The sequence below is a fragment of the Leucoraja erinacea genome, unplaced genomic scaffold (assembly GCF_028641065.1).
Source record: "Leucoraja erinacea ecotype New England unplaced genomic scaffold, Leri_hhj_1 Leri_66S, whole genome shotgun sequence".
NCBI classification, from domain to species: Eukaryota; Metazoa; Chordata; class Chondrichthyes; order Rajiformes; family Rajidae; genus Leucoraja; species Leucoraja erinaceus.
In genome coordinates this window covers 118,557-145,268 of record NW_026576586.1, presented here as the reverse complement: position 1 = coordinate 145,268, position 26,712 = coordinate 118,557, and the positions used below count along the sequence as shown (strand labels likewise).

General features: G+C 47.1%; 1 protein-coding gene across 1 annotated transcript in view; it reads right to left on the bottom strand.

The window, feature by feature from the left end:
* The window catches only part of acoxl (acyl-CoA oxidase-like), a gene marked incomplete at its 5' end in the record, with an annotated part of 270,744 nt that overhangs the window by 129,239 nt on the left and 114,793 nt on the right, over nt 1-26,712 (bottom strand). Inside the window, one exon of the mRNA XM_055631159.1 lies at nt 17,914-18,067. Within this exon, the coding sequence (XP_055487134.1) occupies nt 17,914-18,067 (154 nt within the window). The remainder of the gene's footprint in view (nt 1-17,913; nt 18,068-26,712) is intronic.

Sequence of the window (26,712 nt, the reverse complement as noted above, 5' to 3'; positions counted from 1 at the left end):
GGAATAGGCGACGTTTCAATAGGCAATAGGTGCATTCGAGCACTCTCTGTGAGAAAAAGTGTTTCCTCGTCTCCGTTCTAAATGGCTTACTCCTTATTCTTAAACTGTGGCCCCTGGTTCTGGACTCCCCCAACATCGGGAACATGTTTCCTGCCTTTAGCGTGTCCAAGCCCTTAACAATCTTATATGTTTCAATGAGATCTCCTCTCATCCTTCTAAACTCCAGAGTGTACAAGCCCAGCCGCTCCATTCTCTCAGAATATGACAGTCCCGCCATCCCGGGAATTAACCTGGTAAACCTACGCTGCACTCCCTCAATAGCAAGAATGTCCTTCCTCAAATTGGGGGACCAAACTGAACACAATACTCCAGCTGTGGTCTCACTAGGGCTCTATACAACTGCAGAAGGACCTCTTTGCTCCTATATTCGACTCCTCTTGTTTCGGGTCGAGACCCTTCTTCAGACAATGATGAAGGAAACAGTGCATTGTTAGCTGCGGGCGAGGTGACAGACAATGACTAGGATGGGGGAGGGACAGAGAGAGAGGGGATGCAAGGGTTACTTCAAGTTAGAGACATCAATATTCCTACGGCTGGGTTGTTTTGGATGAGTTTGCTGTGCTTTTACACAGCTGGTGACAAGTTGAAACAGTGCAGGCCCCAGCACCACAGACAAGTTTTATCATTGGCAGAAGAGTGAGTCAGAGTCACAAGGACACTTGCTGATTACACATAATGCTGGGATAATGAATGTGAGCAGCAGCCAGCCACAGATGCCGGGACCTGCCCTCTCCTCCACTTGCTGCAAGTGGGTTACTGTCCTCACCTTCCACCCTATCAGCCGTCACGTACAACAAGTAATCCTCCCTCATTTTCGCCACCTCCAACGGGACCCCACCACCCGCCACATCTTCCCATCTCCTCCCCTGTCTGCTTTCCGCAGAGACCACTCCCTCTGTAACTCCCTGGTCAATTCGTCCCTTCCCTTCCAAACCACCGCCTCCCCGGGCACTTTCCGTTGCAACCGCAAGAAATGCTACACTTGTCGCTTCACCTCCCCCCTCGACTCCATTCAAGGACCCAAGCAGTCTTTCCAGGTGCGACAGAGGTTTACCTGCATCTCTTCCAACCTCATCTATTGCATCCGCTGCTCTAGATGTCAGCTGATTTACATCGGTGAGACCAAGCGCAGGCTTGGCAATCACTTCGCCCAACACCTCCGCTCAGTTCACAATAACCAACCTGATCTCCCGGTGGCTCAGCACTTCAACTCCCCCTCCCATTCCCAATCTGACCTCTCTGTCCTGGGTCTCCTCCATGGCCAGAGTGAGCACCACCGTAAATTGGAGGAGCAGCACCTCATATTCTACTTGGGCAGTCTGCACCCTAGCGGCATAAACATTGACTTCTCCAATTTCCGGTAGAACTTGCTGTCTCCTCCCCTTCTCAGCTCTCCCTCAGCTCACGGGCTCCACCTCTTCCTTTCTTCTTCCCCCCCCCACCCTTACATCAGTCTGAAGAAGGGTTTTGGCCCGAAACGTTGCCTATTTCCTTCGCTCCATAGATGCTGCCTCACCTGCTGAGTTTCTCTGGCATTTTTGACTACCGTGGATTACTGTGTCTATGTGCACGCGTTTCAATCAGCAATCACAGCTACATTACAACACGCTCCTCCCCAAGGAGTCATACAGCTGTACAGCACAGCAACAGGCCCTTCGGCCCACCTTGTCCGTGCTGACCAAGTTGGCATATTGGGCAAGTCCCGTTTGCCTGCATCACTATCGAAATCCAAATAGTTATTGAATGCGGAAACAAGCCACTTGGCCCAACACACTCTGTCCCATCTAAGCTAGTCCCATGTGCGCATACGTGACCCATATCTCTTTTGTTCCCCTAGCCCCTAGAGTTCTAACTCTCTTTAAATCCATCCAGTGATTTGGCCTCCACTGCCCTCTGTGGCAGGGAATTCCACAAATTCACAACTCTCTGGGTAAAAATGTTTTTTGTCTCATCTCAGTTTTAAATGGCCTCCCCTTTATTCTAAACTGTGACCCTTAGGTCTGGACTCCCCCAACATTGGGAACATTTTTCCTGCATCTAGGTTGTCCAGTCCTTTTATAATTTTATGTGTTTCTATAGGAATCCCTCTCATCCTTCTAACCTCCAGTGAGTACAAGCCCAGTGTTTCCAATCTTTCCTCATATGACAGTCCCGCCATCCCGGGGATTAACCTGGTGAACCTACGGTGCACTGCCTCAATGGCAAGGATGTCCTTCCTCAAATTAGGAGACCAAAACTGCACACAATACTCCAGATGTGGTCTCACCAGGGCCCTGTACATTGCAGAAAGATCTAAACTCAAATCTTCTCGTTATGAAGGCCAACATGCCATTAGCTTTCTTCACTGCCTGCTGTACCTGCATGTTTACTTTCAGTGACTGGTGTACAAGGACACCCAGGTCTCGTTGCATTTCCCTTTTTCCTAATCTGACACCATTGAGATAATAATCTTCCTCCTTATTCTTGCCCGCCAAAGTGGATAACCTTACATTTATCTACATTTATCTACATTCGGAAGAAGGGTTTCGGCCCGAAACGTCGCCTATTTCCTTCTCTCCATAGATGCTGCTGCACCCGCTGAGTTTCTCCAGCGTTTTTGTGTACCATTTATCTAGATTATACTGCATCTGCCATGCATCTGTCCACTCACTCAACCTGTCCAAGCCACCCTGCATCATCATAGCATCCTCTTCGCAGTTCACGCTGCCACCCAGCTTTGTGCCCAAATTTACTAGTGTTACTTTTAAAACCATCATCTAAATCATTAATATATATTGTAAACAGCACCGAGCCTTGCGGCACTCCACTCGCCACTGCCTGCCATTCTGACAGGGACCTGTTTATTCCTACTCTTTGTTTCCTGTGTGCCATTCAATTCTCTATCCATGTCAACACCCTACCCCCAATACCATGTTCTCTAATTTTGCCCACTAATCTCCTGTGTGGGACCTTATCAAATGCTTTCTGAAAGTCCAGATACACTACATCCACTGGCTCCCGTTCATCCATTTTACTTGTCACATCCTCAAGAAATTCCAGAAGATTAGTCAAGCATGATTTCCTTTTCATAAATCCATGCTGACTTGGACTAATCCTTTTAATGCTATCCAAATGCCCCATTATTACCTCTTTAACAATTGACTCCAGCATCTTTCCCACCACTGAAGTCAGGCTAACTGGTCTGTAATTCCCCGTTTTCTCTCTCGCTCCTTTCTTGAAAAGTGGGATAGCATTAGCTATCCTCCAATCCACAGGAACTGATCCTGAATCTATTGAACATTGGAAAATGATCACCAATGCATCCACTATTTCTAGAGCCACCTCCCTGAGGACCCTGGGATGCAGACCATCAGGTCCAGGGGATTTATCATCCTTCAGTCCCATTAGCCTACCCAATACTATTTCTCTCCTAATGAAAATTGATTTCAGTTCCTCTACCCCCTTAGATCCTCTGTCCGCCAGTACATCTGGGAGATTGTTTGTGTCTTCCTTGTAAAGACAGAACCAAAGTACCTGTTCAACTCTTCTGCCATTTCCTTGTTACCCATAATAATTTCACCGGTGTCTGCCTTCAAGGGACCCACATTTGACTTTGCTACTCTTCTTCCATTAACACATCTAAAGAAGCTTTTACTGTCCTTCTTTATATTCCTGGCCAGCTTCCCTTCGTACTTCATCTTTTCAGCCCCTATTGCCCGTTTTGTTTCCTTCTGTTGTCCTATGAAAGTTTCCCAATCCTCTGGCTTCCGGCTACTCTTTGCTGTGTTATACACTTTTTCTTTCAGTTTTATTCTATCCCTAACTTCTCTTGTCAGCCACGGTTGCCTCCTACTCCCCTTAGAATCTTTCTTCCTCTTTGGAATGAAATGATCCTGCATCTTCCGGATTATGCCCAGAAATTCCTGCCATTGCTGTTCCACCGTCATTCCTGCTAGGATCCCTTTCCAGTCTACTTTGGCCAGCTCCCCTCTCATGCCTTCATAGTCAACTTTGTTCAACTGCATCACTGACACTTCCGATTTAACCTTCTCCTTCTCAAATTGCAGATTAAAACGTATCATGTTATGGACACTACCTCCATTACCTTGAGTTCCCTTATTAAATCTGGTTCATTAGACAACACTAAATCTAGAATTGCCTTCTCTCTGGTAGGCTCCAGTACAAGCTGCTCTAAGCATCAATCTCGGAGGCATTCTACAAAACTCTCTTTCTTGTGGTCCAGAACCAACCTAATTTTCCCAGTCTACCTGCATGTTGAAATCTCCCATAACACAGTGGCATTACCTTTGTTACATGCCAGTTTTAACTCCTGCTGCAACTTGCACCCTATATCCAGGCTACTGTTTGGGGGCCTGTAGATAACTCCCATTAGTGTCTTCTTACCTTTACAATTCCTCAATCCCTCTTCTAACCGTGGGGTAGGAGGTACAGGCCTCAAGTCCCACAACACCAGGTTCAGGAACAGATGCTTTTCTACACCCATCAGTTTCCTGAACCAACCGGCACACCCCTAATCCCACCTCAGCAACGGGACACTGCAGACCAACTCTTGTGCCTCCGTCGACATGTTCTTTTCCAATTGTTTTTGCACTAAAGTCTTGTTCCTCTTTCATAACCTGGAGTATTGTGTACAGTTTTGGTCCCCTAATTTGAGGAAGGACATTCTTGCTATTGAGGGAGTGCAGCGTAGGTTTACAAGGTTAATTCCCGGGATGGCGGGACTGTCATATGCTGAGAGAATGGAGTGGCTGGGCTTGTACACTCTGGCGTTTAGAAGGATGAGAGGGTATCTTATTGAAACATATATATGATTGTTAAGGGTTTAGACACGTTAGAGGCAGGAAACATGTTCCCGATGTTGGGGGAGTCCAGAACCAGGGGCCACAGTTTAAGAATAAGGGGTAAGCCATTTAGAACGGAGACGAGGAAACACTTTTCCTCACAGCGAGTTGTGAGTCTGTGGAATTCTCTGCCTCAGAGGGCGGTGGAGGCCGGTTCTCTGGATATTTTAAAAAGAGAGCTAGATAGGGCTCTTAAAGATAGCGGAGTCAGGGATATGGGGAGAAGGCAGGAACAGGGTACTGATTGGGGATGATCAGCCATGATCACATTGAATGGCGGTGCTGGGTCGAAGGGGCGAATGGCCTCCTCCTGCACCTATTGTCTATTAAATTGTATTTTTGTTACTGCTTTGCAGTGTTTTATGTACAATGTATGTAATGTTTATGTTTCTGAGTGATGTGTCTATGATGTTGCCTCAAGTTTTTCATTGTTCTTGTGGCTCACAACATGAAACAGGCCCTTTGGGCCAACTTGGCCTTTCTGACCAAGATGTCCCATCTACCATAGTTCCACCTGCCCATGGTTGCCTGTATTCTTCTAAACCTCTCCTATCTATGTACCCGTCCTAATGTCTTCTAAAGGATCATTTTGTACTGGCCTCCTCGACTTCCTCTGGCAGCTCATTCCATACACCCACCACCCTCTATGTGAAAAAAATGTTACTAAGTTTCCTATTAAATCTTGCCCCTCTAAACTTAAACCAATGTCCCCTGGTTCTTGATTCCCCTGCGCTGTTATTAACTTACACTATTATTGATTAATATGTATTTAAGGTTAGATCACATCGCATGGGATCCCAGGAGAGATAGCTGAATGGATAGCAAATTGGCTCCATGGAAGGAAGCAGAGGGTGATGAGGGAAGGTTGCTCCACAGACTGGAGGCCTGTGACTAGTGGTGTGCCTCAGGGTTCAGTGCTGGGCCCGTTACTGTTTGTCATCTACATCAGTGATTTGGATGAGAACATACAGGGCAAGATTAGCAAGTTTGCTGATGATATAAAAGTGAGTGGTTTTGCAGATAGTGAAGATGGTTGTGAACGATTGCAGCAGGATCTGGATCGATTGGCCAGGTGGGCGGAGGAATGGTTGATGGAATTTAATACAGAGAAGTGTGAGGTGTTGCATTTTGGGACGTCGAACAAGGGCAGGACCTACACAGTGAATGGTCGGCCTCTGGGTAGTGTTGTAGAGCAGAGGGATCTAGGAGTACAGGTGCATGGTTCCTTGAAGGTCGAGTCACAGGTAGATAAGGTGGTCAACAAGGCTTTTGGCACTTTGGCCTTCATCAGTCAGAGTATTGAGTATAGAAGTTGGGAGGTCATGTTGCAGTTGTATAAGATGTTGGTGAGATCGCATTTAGAATATTGTGTTCAGTTCTGGGCACCATGTTATAGGAAAGATGTTGTCAAGCTTGAAGGGATTCAGTAAAGATTTACGAGGATGTTGCCAGGACTAGAGGGTGTCAGCTATAGGGAGAGGTTGAGTAGGCTGGGTCACTATTTCATGGAGCGCAGGAGGATGAGGGGTGATCTTATAGAGGTGTATAAAATCATGAGAGGAATAGATCAGGTAGATGCACCGAGTCTCTTGCCCAGAGTTGGGGAATCGAGGACCAGAGGACATAGGTTCAAGGTGAAGGGGAAAAGATTTAATAGGAATCTGAGGGGTAACTTTTTCACACAGAGGGTGGTGGGTGTATGGAACAAGCTGCCAGAGGAGGTAGTTGAGGCTGGGACTTTCACAACGTTTAAGAAACAGTTAGACAGGTCATGGATAGGACAGGTTTGGAGGGATATGGGCCAAGTGCAGGCAGGTGGGACTAGTGTAGATGGGACATGTTGGCCGGTGTGGGCAAGTTGGGCCGAAGGGCCTGTTTCCATACTATATCACTCTATGACTCTATGACTGTGAAAGTGCTGGCTCGAAGGGCCGAATGGCCTAATCCTGCAGCTACTGTCTATTGTCTATTGTCTGTCCCTGAATCTGGAGGTGTGCGTTTTCACACTTCTGTACCTCTTTCCTACTGGGAGAGGTGAGAAGAGGGAGTGACCGGGGTGAGTCTGGTCCTTGATTATGCTGCTGGCCTTGCTGAGACAGCATGAGGTGTAGATGGAGTGGATGGAAGGGAGGTTGGTTTGTGTGATGGTCTGGGCTGCATTCACAATTCTCTGCAATTTCAATATAGGTGCAGGAGTAGACCATTCGGCCCTTCGAGCCAGCACCGCCATTCAATGTGATCATGGCTGATCATCCCCAATCAGTACCCCGTTCCTGCCTTCACCAGATATCCCCTGACTCCGCTATCTTTAAGAGCCCTATCTAACTCTCTCTTGAAAGTGTCCAGAGAACCGGCCTCCACCGCCCTCTGCGGCAGAGAATTCCACAGACTCACAACTCTCTGTGAGAAAAAGTGTTTCCTTGTCTCCTTTCTAAATGACTTACCCCTTATTCTTAAACTGTGGCCCCTGGTTCTGGACTCCCCCAAACATCGGGAACATGTTTCCTGCCTCTAGCGTGTCCAAACCCTTAAAAATCTGATATGTTTCACTAAGATCCCCTCTCATACTAAACTCCAGAGTGTACAAGCCCAGCCTCTCCATTCTCTCAGCATATGACAGTCCCGCCATTTCTTGGTCATTTCTGTGATCAATATATTCACTGATATAAAGCAGACCCCTCAACCATTTATTTGATGAATGGTTACGACAAATAATTTCTGAGCCCAACTAGCAATTGAAATATCCCTCAATTTCAATCACTCATGAATGTTGCTTCTGATGCCTGAGAAAGGGTTTAGAGGGTGTGTTACTGCTGCTGATGATATCAGTTCATCTACAAGCGTCTAGTTATTTCTAGCAAACAAATAGTTGCAACATACGATGACGCCATCTGAGTACGACCTTTAAAAAAAAGGGGAACAAAGTCATGTAAACTCAACCAAAACGTTTTTGCTTTATTGAATGTTAATATTTTCAAATCAGCTGAAAGCAGTGATGAAACGTGGCTTCAGTGTGTGAGATACTGCCCTGGCTCAGATCCAGTTAGTGAGTCAGATAAGCTGTGCTTCCAAGTGTCAGTACATTGGCTTGAAGCCAAATGCATTGAGGAATAGTGATCATTGCCATCCCTTGGTCACGGATTAAACATCACCTCGTGCACACCTCTAGATGAACAAGGGTCTAGACACAAAACGTCACCTATCCATGTTCTCCACAGATGCTGCCTGACCCGCTGAGTTACTCCAGCACTCTGCGAAACGTCACCTATCCATGTTCTCCACAGATGCTGCCTGACCCGCTGAGTTACTCCAGCACTCTTTGAAACGTCACCTATCCATGTTCTCCACAGATGCTGCCTGACCCGGCGCTTGAGTTACTCCAGCACTCTGCGAAAGGCGACCATTTGAATGGCGGAGTAGCTATTGCCGAATGGCCATTCTGTTCTGCTGAACCATTAGTTGATCTATCTCTCCCTCTCTCTCAACCCCATTCTCCTGCCTTCTCCCCATAACACCGGACACCCGCACTAATCAAGAATCTGTCAATCTCTGCCTTAATATTCAATGACTTTGACTCCACAGCCGTCTGTGGCAATGAATTGAAAGATGATTAGTGAGGTTCTTGCAAGGCATTAGTATAGACCAGCCAGGCAATCCCTCTAAAGCAATGAGACGTCCTGGCTCATGCACACAGACTCTGTCCACACAATTCCAAGCACAGACAGTCGGCATGTTACAGCTGCTACCACCACAAAAGGTGAGGCCGCACTTGGAGTATTTATTAATCTCGCATGCCTCATTTTGGTCAACCCTGCTATCGGAAGAGCAGAGCTTATGCTCAAAGCAAATTCATCCGAACTGCAGGGATGCTGGGGAAAAAAGGATTTTAAACCCATAGGCAAGCGTGCCATATTCCCGTGGATATGGATCAACATTCAGTTTTCAATTTTTTAAGAAGGAACTGAGATCAGTTTAATGGAAGGTAGACAAAAATGCTGGAGAAACTCAGCGGGTGAGGCAGCATCTATGGAGCGAAGGAATGGGTGACGTTTCGGGTCGAGACCCTTTTTCAGTCTGAGGAACGGTGCCTTTTTCCTTCGCTCCATAGATGCTGCCTCACCCGCTGAGTTTCTCCAGTATTTTTGTCCACCTTCAGTTTCAATTTAGAGATTTGGTGTTTTAATTGATATTAATTCAACATTAATTTAGCGTTTAGTTTAGATGAGAGATACAGTGCGGGAACAGGCCCTTCGGCCCACCGAGTCCACACCGACCAGCGATCCCCACACACACAAACCCCTGAGGCGAGTTCGTCCCAGACTCCCAGTGGATTCGAACTGTGGGAGAGCTGTCGGTACTCGGGGCTCTCGGGGGTTCAACATGGAGGTGCTTACCGCGTTTCCAGAGTACCTGCCGTTAGTGTTACGAGCCGCTAAGAGACGTCCCAAGCTCCGACTACCTGAAATAGGAGAAGTCAAACTGCATGAAGCTGGGAAGAGTGCGGAGAAACTTGATGAGGAAACATCCCAGGACGGGTTCGGCACGAGTTGTGCGCCGACTCTGCTTTCTGCCAATTCAGCACAAGAGACCTGGGGTTCCATCCTTGGAATACGGGTGCTGTCTGTTACAGGTTTGTACTTATCCCCGATACATGCGTGGGGTTTTCCCGAGGATTTCGGATTCCTCCACACTCCAAAGACAGTGCAGTTTTGTATGTTAATGGCGTCTGTTAATTTGTTCTAGTGTGTAGGATAGAACTAGGGTGAGCAGGTGATGATCGTTAAGAAGACTAAGGGTAGGCCGTTTAGTTTGGAGAAGAGGCAACACCTGGGACAATTACGGGGTCACCCAGAATCCCCAAATACTTATTTTATTATAGAATTGATTATTATATCTTTATCTGTGTGGACATTGTTATGCAGGAAAACATGTTCCCGTCTGTTGGGGGAGTCCCAAACCAGGGGGCCTGCGCACAGTTTAAGAATAAGGGGTAAGCCTTTTAGAACGGAGACGAGGAAACACCTTTTCTAACAGAGAGTGGTGAATCTCACAGAGGGCAGTGGAGGCCAAGTCACTGGATGGATTTAAGAGAGAGTTAGATAGAGCTCTAGGGGGCTGGTGGAATCAAGGGATATGGGGAGAAGGCAGGCACGGGTTATTGATTGGGGATGATCAGCCATGATCACAATGAATGGCGGTGCTGGCTCGAGGGGCTGAATCACCTCCTCCTGCACCTATTGTGTATGTTTCTGGTGGTGCAGCCCCCCTCCCCTGCTTGATGTGGGTCAGACCATGAACAGAACGAGTTATCAGCCCTCTGCACCAAAGGCCAGCACACACGATGCCAGTAAACCAAATGGCCTGTCCCATCATTTAAACTAAAGGGCCAGTCCCACACTTTTTCAGCGACTTCCGGCGTCATTTCAGGGTCGCCGAACGATTTTGAACATTTTAAAATCCAGCGGCAACAAAAAAAATGTCACGACACTTGAAACAATACCGCTCGTCAATACGTCGTCACCACCGCGAATTCTTCGGTCACCTGATACGTCAGTTGCCAAAAAAATTGGCAAGTGGGACAGGCCCTCTACCTGCATCTTTAACTGCTGCAGGACCAGTGAATCCACCATTACAATGAGCAGTGAACAGGAGTCAAGGTGAACGTTTAGCTTGCAAAAAAAACATCAGTTGCGATTCACTTGCTGGGTCTGATGGCAGGCCAGAACCAATGTTGGGGGGAGTCGGGGTCACAGTTAAGAATAAGTACATAAGGGTGTAACCCAACACCTTGTCACATTAGAACGGAGACGTCAGGCCACTGTCAAAGTACACCTTTTTCCCTCTCAAATGAAGCGGTGCACAGAGAGTGGTGAGTCTGTGGAATTCTCTGCTCAGAGGGCGGTTGGAGGCAGGTTCTCTGGATACTTTCACCGAATTCCAAGAGAGCTGGACAGGCATTTCAGGTCTTTTGAACAGTAAAAAAAAATTGGCAAGCGGGAACATGTTGGCCGGTGTTGGACCATGGTTTTTATTACAATCAGGGAATGTTCGGTGAAAAATAATCGGAAGTGGACGACCCTCATTTGGGGCTTCTGCAGTGGGAAAAAGGCAATCTATTCCTCTGCATTACACTTATCTTTTTTTACCAATCCCCAGTTTGAATGGAGTAAGCCCGGGTGAGGGGGAGCGGGACAATTTTTTTTCTTCTGGAGTTGGTGAGTTTGTGGAATTTATTAGCCAGAGGTTTTTTGCGGAGTTTTGGGCTCTCTGGATACTTTCATTGAGTTATGGCGAGCTGGCTCTCATGAATTTCTCTTGGCCGAAAGGGCCTACTCCTGCACCTATTGTCTATTGTCTATTGTCAATTGTCTAATAATACGTCAACTTCAATAAACAAGTCACCCCTTGGGCTGATCGTGAACGTGGAGTATAGGTCAGCACAGCAGGCCCAGGCCCTTCGGCCCACAATGTCCATGCCGAACGTGGAGTATAGACCAGTACAGCATAGGCACAGGCCTCACACATCTACTTTAAACCCTCTCACCATAAAGTTATGCCCTCTAATCTTGCACATTTTCAATTAGACAGGTACATGGACAGGACAGGTTTGCAGGGATGTGGGCCAAACATGGGCAGGTGGGACTAGTGTAGCTGGGACATGTTGGCCGGTGTGGGTAAGTTGGGCTGAAGGGCCTGTATTCACACTGTATCACTCTATGACTAGTGTAGCTGGGACATGTTGGCCAGTATGGGCAGATTGGGCTGAAGGGCCTGTTTCCATGCTGTATCACTCTATGACTAGTGTAGCTGGGACATGTTGGGCCAGTATGGGCAGGTTGGGCTGAAGGGCCTGTTTCCATGCTGTATCACTATTTCCAACTGGGAAAAAGGTTGTCTACTTTATCTATGCCTCTCAGTTACACTTATATCAGGTCTCCCTCTGCCACCCTGTGAATCCCCCCTGGTTTACAGTTTACTGTTCAGTTTATTGTCACGTGTAACGAGGTACAGTGAAAAGCTTTTGTTGCATGCTAAGCAGTCAGCGGAAAGACAAATACATGATTACAATCGAGCCGTCCACAGTGTACAGATACATGATAAGGGAATAACGTTTGTAATGTTTAGGAAATAATATTAACCCCTCTCACAACTGCGCCCACCACGATTCTTCCCTGACGGCCTTGGGGTAAACGTTACCCCTTTCACATGGTTAAAGGAGACAGTCATCAATAATGGGCATGGTCCTCCCCCGTCCTCTCTTCCCCTCCTCCCCCTCCTCCCCCCTCCCCCCTCCCCTCCCCCTCACCCTCTCCCTTCTCACCTCTCCCCTTCCCCCTCCCCTCTCCCCCCTCCCCTCTCCCCACCCACCCCCTACCCTCTCCCCTCGCCTCCCCCACTCCCCCTCCTTTCCTCCCCTCTCCTCCTCTCCCCTCCTCTCCTCCCCCCCCCCCTCCCCTCTCCTCTCCCCTCCTCCCATGGCCCATTACTGCCAGCATTTACAGACCTGTCTACTGTTCTATCCACACAGCCACAGTGTAAAACAGAGGGACCAGTAGTGCGTCCCTTGTAGCCAGGGTGCGGAGGGCAAGGAGCACCGCCACTCCACCTGGGGTCCGCAAGGGGAGGTGTGACTCTGCTGTCAGTGACCGGAGGGCAGGTGAGGGGATCTGGGGAGTGGACAGGGCTGAAGATGTCCTGGTGCGGAAGAGGACTCTGCCCGAGCCAAATGCTCGCCCCTTTACTGGGGTTACGTCCGTCCGCACGCGGCTGGTGTCAGAGAGGGACATCTTGCTTCTTGCTTCCTGCGTCTTGGTTCCCTGGCCCTCCAAATATATTGCAAATGGAATTTAAACTGGAGGCGGTGGAGGGTGGGCTTAAGCAAAGAAGGGTTCTTGGGGGCAAAAAGAGCTACTTTAAATATAGTTGCGTCTGGTTGGGTAACTATGGCAGGGTGAAGACTATTCCATGTTTTAATTGTGCGGGGCAAGAATGAATTGCTGTCCACATAGACAATAGGTGCAGGAGGAGGCCATTCGGCCCTTCGAGCCAGCACCGCCATTCATTGTCCCCAATCAATAACCTGTGCCTGCCTTCTCCCCATATCCCTTGACTCCACTAGCCCCTAGAGCTCTATCTAACTCTCTCTTAAATCCATCCAGTGACTTGGCCTCCACTGCCCTCTGTGGCAGGGAATTCCACAAATTCACAACTCTCTGGGTGAAAATATTTTTTCTCACCTCAGTCTTAAATGACCTCCCCTTTATTCTAAGACTGTGGCCCATGGTTCTGGACTCGCCCAACATTGGGAACATTTTTCCTGCATCTAGCTTGTCCAGTCCTTTTATAATTTTATATGTTTCTATAAGATCACCCCCCTCATCCTTCCAAACTCCAGTGAATATAAGCCCAGTCTTTTCAATCTTTCCTCATATGACAGTCCCGCCATCCCAGGGATCAATCTGGTGAACCTACGCTGCACTGACTCAATCACAAGGATGTCCTTCCTCAAATTAGGAGACCAAAACTGTACACAATACTCCAGATGTGGTCTCACCAGAGCCCTATACAACTGCAGAAGAACCTCTTTACTCCTACACAAGACATATGTCTTGGTAGGTGGGATCTCAAATTGGATCGAATGCCTGTGTCTGTATAGAAGTTGTCTACTAATTATTTAGTATATTTCTACGGATTGTAACATCGTTGATTGGAAATGTAGTGTCTAGATTAGGCTAATGGAATTGGGGCTCAACATCTCCCTGTGTGCCTGGGTCCTGGACTTTCTCACCGCCAGGCCCCAGGTAGTCAAGATGGGAGGGAATACATTGGAGTCCCTCACCTTGAGCACAGGATCGCCCCAGGGTTGCGTCCTCAGCCCCCTATTGTACTCCCTGTACACACATGACTGTGTGGCTAGGTTCAGCTCCAACTCAATAATTAAGTTTGCTGATGACACTGTGGTGGTGGGCCTTATCTCAGACAATGATGAGAAGGCCTACCGGGAGGAGGTGGCTGATCTAGCACTCTGGTGCCAGGATAACAGCCTCCTCTTGAACTTCAAAAAAACGAAGGAGCTGATCATGGACTTTAGGAGGGCACATCATCCGAGGACGTACACTCCAGTGAGGATAAATGGGGATCCTGTGGATAGGGTGAACTGTTTTAAATATCTGGGAGTCCACATCTCTGAGGATATGACATGGTCATCACACGCCTCAGCACTCGTGAGTAAGGCAAGGCAGCGCCTTTACCACCTCAGGCAATTGAGGAAATTCAGAGTGTCTCCGAGGATCCTCCAGTGCTTCTACGCAGCGGCGGTGGAAAGCATCTTGTCCGGGAACATTACCATCTGGTTTGGGAATTGCTGTGCCAAGGACAAGAAGGCTCTGCAGAGAGTAGTGCGTTCGGCCGAACGCACTATGGGAACTTCACTCGTCCCCCTGCAGGAACTATACAACAAGAGGTGCAACTCCAGAGCAAATAAAATCATGGGAGACCCCTTCCAACGGACTGTTCCAGCCGCTACGGGCAGGCAAACGCCTCCGTTGCCATGCAGTGAGAACGGAGAGGTTGAGAAGGAGTTTCTTCCCAGAGGCAATTCGGACTGTAAACGCCTTTCTCACCAGGGACTAACTCTACAGAACGTTTTTCCTTCTATTATTTATTATGTAAAATAATATGTGTGTTATGATTGTGTTTATAATTTGTTTGGTTGTTTTGTTGTTCCGCGAGCATTGCCGCTTTCATTTCACTGCACATCTCGTATGTGTATGTGACAAATAAACTTGACTTGACTTGACGAGATAACTTGGTGATTTTGTCCTATGGGGGTGGGTGTGTTACCACCGGTTTGTTTTGGATCGTGATTCGTAATTAAATAATTAATTTTTGACACACAAAAAAACCCAGTGTAAAACAGGGCCTCCCCCGAGGCTCAGAGCGCTACATTGCGACAGCTATCTGAAGCACTCTCGATACAAAACAATTACCTTCACACAGAGCACGAGGGCCATGGAGATAAAGGACACAAGCAACAGTAGCAGCGTGAGGGCTGATGCATTGTTACATTGTTCCAGTGAAGAGTAACATGAGCTGCGCATGTGGCCGTCAGCTCACTCTGTATCAAAGATTATAATCTTTGCTCTGTATCTCTCCCGCTGCCTTGACAATTCTTATGGGCCTGTCCCACATAGGTGATTTTACAGCAGACTGCCGGCAACTGTCAGAGTGGAACACACACACACGTACACACACACACACACACACACACACACACACACGTACATACACACACACACACACACACACACACACACACACATACACACACACACACACACACGTACATACACACACACGTACATACACACACACACACACACACACACACACACACACACACACACACACACACACGTACATACACACACACACACACAAGGAAGGTTGGCGCTGTGATTAAGACGGCTAAAGCACCGTGTACGGTAAGTCCTTTAAAAGGGGGGGGGGGGGGGAGAAGGAGAGGAGACAACATTTAAGAAGCCAGGGATACACGGCTGTGAAGCTCGGCGGACATTTAACATTACCGGTCGGTTATCCTTGGTTCTGAAAACTACTGCTTACGTTTTTTCCCCCAATGAGCCAATGAAATTCACCGATCAGCACCGGCTACAACCTACAAGAACCTTTGACCTCCTGGTGACCCACCTACGGCACGAGAATTCTCGCTACTCACCATGGCGGCTTCATTCTAGTCGCCGCTAATTTTTCAACCTGTTGGAAAGATTCACGGCGACCATAATGAGGCCGCGAATAGTTCCCAGAATGCGGGAACTCCTCACGACCATATAGGTGACTCCTCGGCAACCACCCGCAACGGTCCCTTCCATAAGCTAGGGTACTGTCCGATTCACCTCTACCCCATTGTGGACATTGGACTTTGTCTGTGGAACTGATGCGCTACAATGCTGAGAACTATATTCTTCACTCTGTATCTTCCCCTTTGCTCTACCTGTTGGACTGGAGTTTGACGTGATTGTATTTATGTAAAGTATAATATGATTGGATTGCAAAACAAGGTTTACATTGTACCTCAGTACATGTGGCACGGTGGCGCAGCGGTAGAGTTGCTGCCTTACAGCGCTTACACGCCAGAGACCTGGGTTCCATCCCGACTACGGGTGCTGTCTGCACGGAGTTTGCACGTTCTCCCTGTGACCTGTGTGGGTTTTCTCCGAGATCTGCTCCCACACTCCAAAGACGTGCAGGTTTGTAGGTTAATTTGCTTGGTGTATATGTAAATTGTCCCTAGTGGGAGTAGGATAGTGTCAGTGTAGATTGGCATCACGTATAGGTTCAGCACGCACCCTATCATTGACGATTCCATAAACCAGTCTGCCTCGTATCAGACTATCGGATGAACCTGTCCAAGTGTACGTCAGTTCTTTGAAACACATCGCCAGCAGGTGCGAGTTTGACAATTTGTGCGATAGTCTCATACGAGACAGATTAGCTTATGGAATTCGCAATGATGAAGTGCGTGATGAGTTTCTACGTGATACTGATCCACAGTGTACGGGGATCACTGGTCAGCACGGACTACATGGGCCAAAGGGCCTGTTTCAGCGCTGTATCTCTAAACCACCAGGGGCGCCGCATGATGGCAGCCTCTGCCTGCAGTCTGTCTGTTTTTCCATCTTTTTAGTTATTTTCAGTCTGTTTTAAAAGTATATGTTGGAGTTTCTTAGTCTTTTCTATGTGGGGGAGGGGGGGAAACTGTTTCCCAGTCACTTCCTGGCCAGGGTTCGACTATTCTCCGAGTCGCATCTTCGCCCCACCCCCCCCACCCCCCCGCCTCGCAGCATACCAACTGGATTGGCGTGGCCTTTCCTGCCGGAGACCAGACCAAAGCTTCAGCAGCGGGGGGCTCAGGCCCCAACCACGGAACATCAAAGAGGAAGATGACTGAACTGTGGTGCCTTCCCCCACACTGGGAAACTTTGATGTTGGGGAAACTGTGTGGGGATGTTTATGTTAAAGACTACCATGTTCTGTGTTCTTTTTTATTCGTATGGCTGTATGGTGGCCCCAAATTTCACTGTACCAAGTGGTGCATGTGACAATAAATGTCTCTTGAATCTTGAATCTCTTAAACTAAGCTGAACTTGCACCATGTGATGGTGATTTAGACAATAGACAATAGGTGCAGGAGGAGGCCATTCGGCCCTTCAAGCCAGCACCACCATTCAATGTGATCATGGCTGATCATCCTCAATCAGTACCCCGTTCCTGCCTTCTCCCCATATCCCCTGACTCCACTATCTTTAAGAGCCCTATCTAGCTCTCTCTTGAAAGCTTCCAGAGAACCGGCCTCCACCGCCCTCTGAGGCAGAGAATTGCACAGACTCACCACTCTCTGTGTGAAAAAGTGTTTGTCAACTTATTATGCGCGAAAAATGCTCCAATACCAACAACAAAAATGTGGATTTCAAACATGTTCGAAACATTACACTTGGAAGAGATGAGACTCCTCCTAGCAGGCAAAGCAGATCACTTCCAAAAGACGTGGTCTGCATTTATGGAACTATTACAAGCATAAGGTGCAATAATAAGTTAAAACATAACGGCTACCAGGAGGTTAACGGGGGGTATAAAATAAATTTTTAATAAAAACACGGTTGGTATATCCTTTTTTGCGGAGTTTTGTGTTACAATAAAGCGATTGATTTTTCTTTTTTCTTTTTTTTCTTTTCTTTCTAGGGTCTTATTTCCTTTCTTTGCTTCCTTCTCTAATTCCTTCCCCAAGGGGTTCTCTTCTCCCAACACTTTCCTGCACCTTCACGGTTCTTGCTTACTTTCCTTACTTCTTTTATTTCTATCTTTTTTAAAGCTCAAAAAATGGTACAACATAATGTAATAAGATATATGCGATGTATTAATGTGATTTACTGTACTGCTAATAAAAAAAAAAAAATTAAATTAAAAAACAACTTATTATGCGCCAGTTACTTACCATTCCACCAGTACACTCGCGACAGTCCTGCAAACACGCCAGGTTCTCCCAAGTGCTGTAAGCCTTCAGGCCTGCGACCAGCGCCTGCAACGAGCGATTGTTGACCAGGTTCCTGCCTTGGCACATATCTTCATCCAGTATCTCTCCCGCATACCTGTGGTGGGTGACACAGCAAGAAACCTGAATCCCCCAACGAGCGGTCAACCATAACGCATGCGCCAGCTGACCTGTCCAATCCCTCTGGGAGCTGACGAACACTAAACATCTATAGCTGTACCATAAAGAACACTGACTGGTTGCATCATGGCCTGGCAAGGTGGTGCAGCGGTAGACTTACAGCGCCAGAGACCTTTTTTTTAAATTATACAAATACATTTATTCAAAAAATAAAACTAAATATACAAACTAACACAATCAAAGACTGCCGATGTTGACAGTTTTACAAACAAACCATCTTCAAATTAATATAACGCCATCCTCTATTACTGGGCAAATAATATTAAAAATGTAACCTATTGGACGGACGATACATGCCAACAAGTAAACTGGTTAATAATGGAGAGGGAAGATTGGTTGCCTTTCAATATAGGCGCGATTCTTCTCTCTCCAATACATCTGAAGAAATCAACGTATGAGAAAAATCCGATAACCTATAGCACCTTGCGAATCTGGAAACAGCTGAAATCAACCCTTAAATTGAGAAATGTCTCTCTCCTCTTACCAATCGCCACCAATCCCTCGTTTAACCCGTCTACTTTAGACAAGGCGTTGGTACATTGGGAAAGCTTAGGAATTAAAAAGCTGGGAGACCTTTATGAGATGGGGGCCCTCCACGCGTTTCAAGAATTACAGCTGAAATATCATTTGAAAGGTAGTCAATACTTCAGATATCTTCAAATACGAGACTATGTGAAAATACACACGCAAGATTGTCACTCTGTGGGCCCAGATATACTAGATTAATGCATGAATAGAAAGTCAGGTATATCTCCACCTCTCTTTTTCTTTTTTTTAATTTCTATATCTTTCGGCCAAACTACTTTGGTAGTTTAGGGGTCTTTCCTTTCTTATTTTTTGAGCTATCTTTTCACTTTTCACTTTTTCCCTTTCTTGTTCTCTTTTCCTTTTCTTTTTTCATTTTCAGGATATAAGGTTAAAAATGAAGGTGTACAATAATTGTATAATCACAGATGCCGAATATTTCATCTTTGTACAATTGCTTCTAATAAAAATAAATTAAAAAAAAAAAAAATACTGTATATACAGGGTATATATATAACGCCAACTTTAACAACAAAACACTCGACCTCCCGCGGCGACCAGCATTCACGCAAGGCCTCCAAAGTCTCTGTGGAGCCAGAGATCTTTAGTACTGTCTGCATGGAGTTTGTACCTTCTTCCCGCGGCCGTGTGGGTTTTCACTGGGTGCTCCGGTTTCCTCCCACACTCCAAAAGACATACGGGTTTGCCGGGCACATCATGCTAACTGACCTCCCCACCATCGAAGGGATCTACAGGAGACACTGCCTCAATTAGGCAGCCAGCATCATCAGAGACCCGCTACCTGATCTCCCGGTGGCTCAGCACTTCAACTCCCCCTCACATTCCCAATCCGACCTTTCTGTCCTGGGCCTCCTCCATGGCCAGAGTGAGTCCCACCGCAAATTGGAGGAGCAGCACCTCATATTCCACTTGGATAGTTTACACCCCAGCGGTACGAACATTGACTTCTCCAATTTCAGGTAGTCCCTGCTTTCTCCCTCCTTCCCCTCCCCTCCCCAGCTCTCCCACAGCCCACTGTCTCCGCCTCTTCCTTTCTTCTTCCCGCCACCCCCCCACCCCTACATCAGTCTGAAGAAGGGTCTCGACCCGAAACGCCACCTATTCCACAGATCCATAGATGCTGCCTCACCCGCTGAGTTTCTCCAGCTTTTTTTGTCTACGCTGAAAGAAGTAGCAGATGGATGCGGGAGCAGAGGGTTTGCCTGGTGGATGAGTCAGGTGGGGGGGGGGGGGGGGGGGGGGGGGGAAGAAAGGTGGAGAGATAGTCACTGAGGCTGGAGGTGATGAGTGGAGAATACCAGAGGATGCAAAGGGAACCTGATTACAATGCAGAGAGTGGATGGAATGGCGGGAGTCAGACACATTTGAGAGTAGGGATGGGAGGTTGATGAATAGAGGGACGAGATGCAAAGAGGGCAACAGAATCAGCGCCTCCTCACCTGGATCTACCTATCACTTACCAGGCTTTGCCCCACCCTGCACAGAAGGGAGACGAGGAGGAATTTGGCTGATCACACTGGTTGGCTGATCGCACTATGTCAGGTAACGGTAACATTGGCAGCCATGGTGGCGCAGCGGTAGAGTTGCTGCCTTACAGCGAATGCAGCGCCAGAGACCCGGGTTCCATCCTGACTACGGGTGCTGTCTGTACGGAGTTTGCACGTTCTTCCCGTGACCTGCGTGGGTTTTCTCCAAAATCTTCGGTTTCCTCCCACACTCCAAAGACGTGCAGGTTTGTAGGTTAATTGGCTTGGTGAATGTAAAACTTGTCCCTAGTGGGTGTAGGATAGTGTTAATGTGCGGGGATCACTGATCGGCACGGACACGGTGGGCCCAAGGGCCTGTTTCCACGCTGTATCTCTAAACTTTGAACCTTTGAACTTAACCAAACTGAAGTATGAGTACTGATGCAAGGGTTTGGGAGCTGAGTGATTGGGCAACTGAGGACCAGAGGCCACATCCTCAGAATAAAAGGACGTTCCTTTAGAAAGGAGATGAGGAGGAATTTCTTTAGTCAGAGGGTGGTGAATCTGTGGGATTCTTTGCCACAGAAGGCTGTGGAGGCCAAGTCAATGGATATCTTTTAAAGTGGAGATTGACAGATTCTTGATCAGTACGGGTGTCAGGGGTCGTGGGGAGAAGGCAGGAGAATGGGGTTAGGAGGGAGAGATGGATCAGCCATGATTGAATGGCGGAGTAGACAATAGGCCGAATGGCCTGATTCTGCTCCTAGAACTTCAGTTCAGTTCAGTTGAGTTTATTGTCACATGTACTGAGGTACAGTGAAAAGCTTTAGAGAAGGGTCTCGACCCAAATGTCATCTGTACATCGTTCCACTGATGTTGTAGAAAGGAACTGCAGGTATAGCTCGAAGATATTCCAGCACTTGGTGTCGATCCTCCACAGATGCTGACTGACCCACTGAGTCAGACCCACTGACTGACACATCCATCAGTCATAAGAAGGGTCTCGACCCAAAACGTCACCTATTCCTTCGCTCCATAGATGCTGCCTCACCCGCTGAGTTTCTCCAGCATTTTTGTCTACCATCGATTTTTCCAGCATCTGCAGCACGTCGGTGCCTACAAGTTACATCTTCTTCTCACACAGAGGGTGGTGGGTTTATGGAACGAGCTGCCAGAGGAGGTGGTTGAGGCAGGTACTATAACAGCATTTAAAAGACACTTGGACAGGCACGTGGATAGGACAGGTTTAGAGGGATGTGGGCAAACAGGGCTAGGTGGAACTTGTTTAATGGGATATTTTGGTTGGCACGGACACATTGGGCCAAAGGGCCTGTTTCCATGCTGCACGCCACTGACTATATATGACGTGACTGTGATTTTATTGTCAATCCAAAACTCACGCCTAGACTACTCCAGTTGTTCCTCTTCTCAACCAATTAATATTGGCAAAACATTGAATTCTCTGATTATAGACAATAGACAATAGGTGCAGGAGTAGGCCATTCGGCCCTTCGAGCCAGCACCGCCATTCAATGTGATCATCCCCAATCAGGAGCATTCGTAATAAGGTGTTCCCGATGATAGGGAAGTCCAGGACAAGGGGTCACAGCTTAAGGATCAGAGGGAAATCCTTTAAAACCGAGATGAGAAGAACTTTTTTCACACACAGAGTGGTGAATCTGTGGAATTCGCTGCCACAGAGGGTAGTTGAGGCCAGTTCATTGGCTATATTTAAGAGGGAGTTAGATGTGGCCCTTGTGGCTAAGGGGATCAGGGGGTATGGAGAGAAGGCAGGTACAGTATACTGAGTTGGATGATCAGCCATGATCATATTGAATGGCGGTGCAGGCTCGAAGGGCCGAATGGCCTACTCCTGCACCTAATTTCTATGTTTCTATGTTTCTATGTTTACCCCTGCCTTCTCCCCATATCTCCTAGCTCCGCTATCTTTAAGAGCCCTACCTTCTTCTTGCGTAAGGCATGCACAGCCTAAAGTTGCAAAAACAAGCCTGAAGGCTTTGTGTTTCAATGCAAGGAGCATTCGTAATAAGGTGGATGAGTTGAATGTGCAGATAGCTATTAATGACTATGATATAGTTGGGATCACGGAGACATGGCTCCAGGGTGACCAAGGCTGGGAGCTGAACATCCAGGGATATTCAATTTTCAGGAGGGATAGACAGAAAGGGAAAGGAGGTGGGGTAGCGTTGCTGGTTAGAGAGCAGATTAACGCAATGGAAAGGAAGGACATTAGCTTGGAGGATGTGGAATCGATATGGGTAGAGCTGCGAAACACTAAGAGGCAGAAAACTCTAGTGGGCGTTGTGTACAGGCCACCTAACAGTATTAGTGGGGATGGCATTAAACAGGAAATTAGAAATGCGTGCAACAAAGGTAAAACAGTTATAATGGGCGACTACAATCTACATATAGATTGGGTGAATCAAATTGGCAGGGGTGCTGATGAAGAGGATTTCTTGGAATGTATGCGGGATAGTTTTCTAAACCAACATGTAGAGGAACCAACGAGAGAGCAGGCTATTCTAGACTGGGTATTGAGTAATGAGGAAAGGTTAGTTAGCAGTCTTGTTGTGCGTGGCCCCTTGGGCAAGAGTGACCATAATATGGCTGAGTTCTTCATTAGGATGGAGAGTGACATTGTTAATTCAGAAACAAGGGTTCTGAACTTAAAGAAACGTAACTTTGAGGGTATGAGACGTGAATTGGCCAAGATTGACTGGCAATTGATTCTTAAAGGGTTGACGGTGGATATGCAATGGAAGGCATTTAAAGGCTGCATGGATGAACTACAAAAATTGTTCATACCAGTTTGGCAAAAGAATAAATCAGGGAAGGTAGTACATCCGTGGATAACAAGGGAAATCAGGGATAGTATCAAAGCGAAAGATGAAGCGACAAATTAGCCAGAAAAAGCAGCCTACCAGAGGACTGGGGGAAATTCAGAGACCAGCAGAGGAGGACAAAGGGCTTAATTAGGAAAAGGAAAATAGATTATGAAAGAAAACTGGCAGGGAACATAAAAACTGACTGTAAACGTTTTTATCGATATGTGAAGAGAAAAAAACAGTTAAAACAAATGTAGCTCCCTTGCAGTCAGAAACAGGTGAGTTGATCAGGGGGAACAAGGACATGGCAGACCAATTGAATAACTACTTTGGTTCTGTCTTCACTAAGGAAGACATAAATAATCTGCTGGAAATAACAGGGGCCCGGGGGTCAAATGAGATGGAGGAACTGAGTGAAATCCAGGTTAGCCGGGAAGTGGCGTCAGAGAAGGTTCACCAGACTGATTCCTGGGATGTCAGGACTTTCATATGAAGAAAGACTGGATAGACTCGGCTTGTACTCGCTAGAATTTAGAAGATTGAGGGGGGATCTTATAGAAACTTACAAAATTCTTAAGGGGTTGGACAGGCTAGATGCAGGAAGATTGTTCCCGATAGAAACATAGAAATTAGGTGCAGGAGTAGGCCATTCGGCCCTTCGAGCCTGCGCCGCCATTCAATATGATCATGGCTGATCATCCAACTCAGTATCCTGTACCTGCCTTCTCTCCATACCCTCTGATCCCCTTGGCCACAAGGGCCACATCTAACTCCCTCTTAAATATAGCCAATGAACTGGCCTCAACTACCCTCTGTGGTAGAGAGTTCCAGAGATTCACCACTCTCTGTGTGAAAAAAGTTCTCCTCATCTCGGTTTTAAAGGATTTCCCCCTTATCCTTAAGCTGTGACCCCTTGTTCTGGACTTCCCCAACATCGGGAACAATCTTCCTGCATCTAGCCTGTCCAACCCCTTAAGAATTTTGTAAGTTTCTATAAGATCCCCTCTCAATCTCCTAAATTCTAGAGAGTATAAACCAAGTCTATCCAGTCTTTCTTCATAAGACAGTCCTGACATCCCAGGAATCAGTCTGGTGAACCTTCTCTGCACTCCCTCTATGGCAATAATGTCCTTCCTCAGATTTGGAGACCAAAACTGCACGCAATACTCCAGGTGTGGTCTCACCAAGACCCTGTACAACTGCAGTAGAACCTCCCTGCTCCTATACTCAAATCCTCTTGCTATGAAAGCCAACATACCATTCGCTTTCTTCACTGCCTGCTGCACCTGCATGCCTACCTTCAATGACTGGTGTACCATGACACCCAGGTCTCGCTGCATCTCCCCCTTTCCTAATCGGCCACCATTCAGATAATAGTCTGCTTTCCCGTTTTTGCCACCAAAATGGATAACCTCACATTTATCCACATTATACTGCATCTGCCAAACATTTGCCCACTCACCCAGCCTATCCAAGTCACCTTGCAGTCTCCTAGCATCCTCCTCACACCTAACACTGCCCCCCAGCTTAGTGTCATCCGCAAACTTGGAGATATTGCCTTCAATTCCCTCATCCAGATCATTAATATATATTGTAAATAGCTGGGGTCCCAGTACTGAGCCTTGCGGTACCCCACTAGTCACTGCCTGCCATTGTGAAAAGGACCAGTTTACTCCTACTCTTTGCTTCCTGTTTGCCAGCCAGTTCTCTATCCACATCAATACTGAACCCCCAATGCCATGTGCTTTAAGTTTGTATACTAATCTCTTATGTGGGACCTTGTTGAAAGCCTTCTGGAAGTCCAGATACACTACATCCACTGGTTCTCCCCTATCCACGCTACTAGTTACATCCTCGAAAAATTCAATAAGATTCGTCAGACATGATTTACCTTTCGTAAATCCATGCTGACTTTGTCCAATGATTTCACCACTTTCCAAATGTGCTGCTATCCCATCTTTAATAACTGACTCTAGCAGTTTCCCCACTACCGATGTTAGGCTAACTGGTCTGTAATTCCCCGTTTTCTCTCTCCCTCCCTTCTTAAAAAGTGGGGTTACGTTTGCTACCCGCCAATCCTCTGGAACTACTCCAGAATCTAAAGAGTTTTGAAAGATTATTACTAATGCATCCACTATTTCTGGAGCTACTTCCTTAAGTACTCTGGGATGCAGCCTATCTGGCCCTGGGGATTTATCGGCCTTTAATCCATTCAATTTACCCAACACCACTTCCCGGCTAACCTGGATTTCACTCAATTCCTCCACCTCCTTTGACCCGCGGGCCCCTGCTATTTCCAGCAGATCAATTATGCCTTCCTTAGTGAAGACGGAACCAAAGTAGTTATTCAATTGGTCCGCCATATCCTGGTTCCTCATGATCAACTCACCTGTTTCTGACTGCAAGGGACCTACATTTGTTTTAACTAATCTCTTTCTTTTCACATATCTATAAAAACTTTTGCAGTCAGTTTTTATGTTCCCTGCCAGTTTTCTTTCATAATCCATTTTTCCTTTCCTAATTAAGCCCTTCGTCCTCCTCTGCTGGTCTCTGAATTTCTCCCAGTCCTCCGGTATGCTGCTTTTTCTGGCTAGTTTGTACGCATCATCCTTTGCTTTGATACTATCCCTGATTTCCCTTGTTATCCATGGATGCACTACCTTCCCTGATGTTGGGGAAGTCCAGAACAAGGGGTCACAGTTTAAGGATAAGGGGGAAGTCTTTTAGGACCGAGATGAGGAAAACATTTTTCACACAGAGAGTGGTGAATCTGTGGAATTCTCTGCCACAGAAGGTAGTTGAGGCCAGTTCATTGGCTATATTTAAGAGGGAGTTAGATGTGGCCCGTGTGACTTGGATAGACTATTGGATAGGATAGACTTGAGTAGGATAGGATAGAGGGAGTTAGATGTGGCCCTTGTGGCTAAGGGGATCAGGGGGTATGGAGAGAAGGCAGGTACGGGATACTGAGTTGGATGATCAGCCATGATCATATTGAATGGCGGTGCAGGCTCGAAGGGCCGAATGGCCTACTCCTGCACCTAATTTCTATGTTTCTATGATTGGACAAGTCAGCTGGCACTTGCGTTATGGTTGACCGCTCGTTGGGGGATTCAGGTTTCTTGCTGTGTCGCCCACCACAGGTATGCGGGAGAGATACTGGATGAAGATATGTGCCAAGGCAGGAACCTGGTCAACAATCGCTCGTTGCAGGCGCTGGTCGCAGGCCTGAAGGCTTACAGCACTTGGGAGAACCTGGCGTGTTTGCAGGACTGTCGCGTGTCGAGTGTACTGGTGGAATGGTAAGTAACTGGCGCACAATAAGTTGACAAACACTTTTTCACACAGAGAGTGGCGAGTCTATGTTTAACAAATATGAGAAATTTAAGGAACCACAAACATGAAGCAGATATGCAGTGGCTTTAACGTCACATACAGTAAAGCAGCTGATTCATGGTAACTGCTGCCTGCAATTTGTCAAAGGGATTCAGCGGATGATTGGAAGGTTTGCATCTGGGGAACGCAGTGTATTAATTACTCGTTGTAAATAAGGTCTTAATTAGTTTTTCACTCCGGGGAAACAAGTCTAGAACGAAAAACAGAAACAGCTGGAAATACTCAGCGGCTCAGGAAGCAGCTGTGGGGAGAAGGCGATGATCGCAGCTGATGTCTCCCATCCACAGCCTTGCTTCAGAATGGGAAAG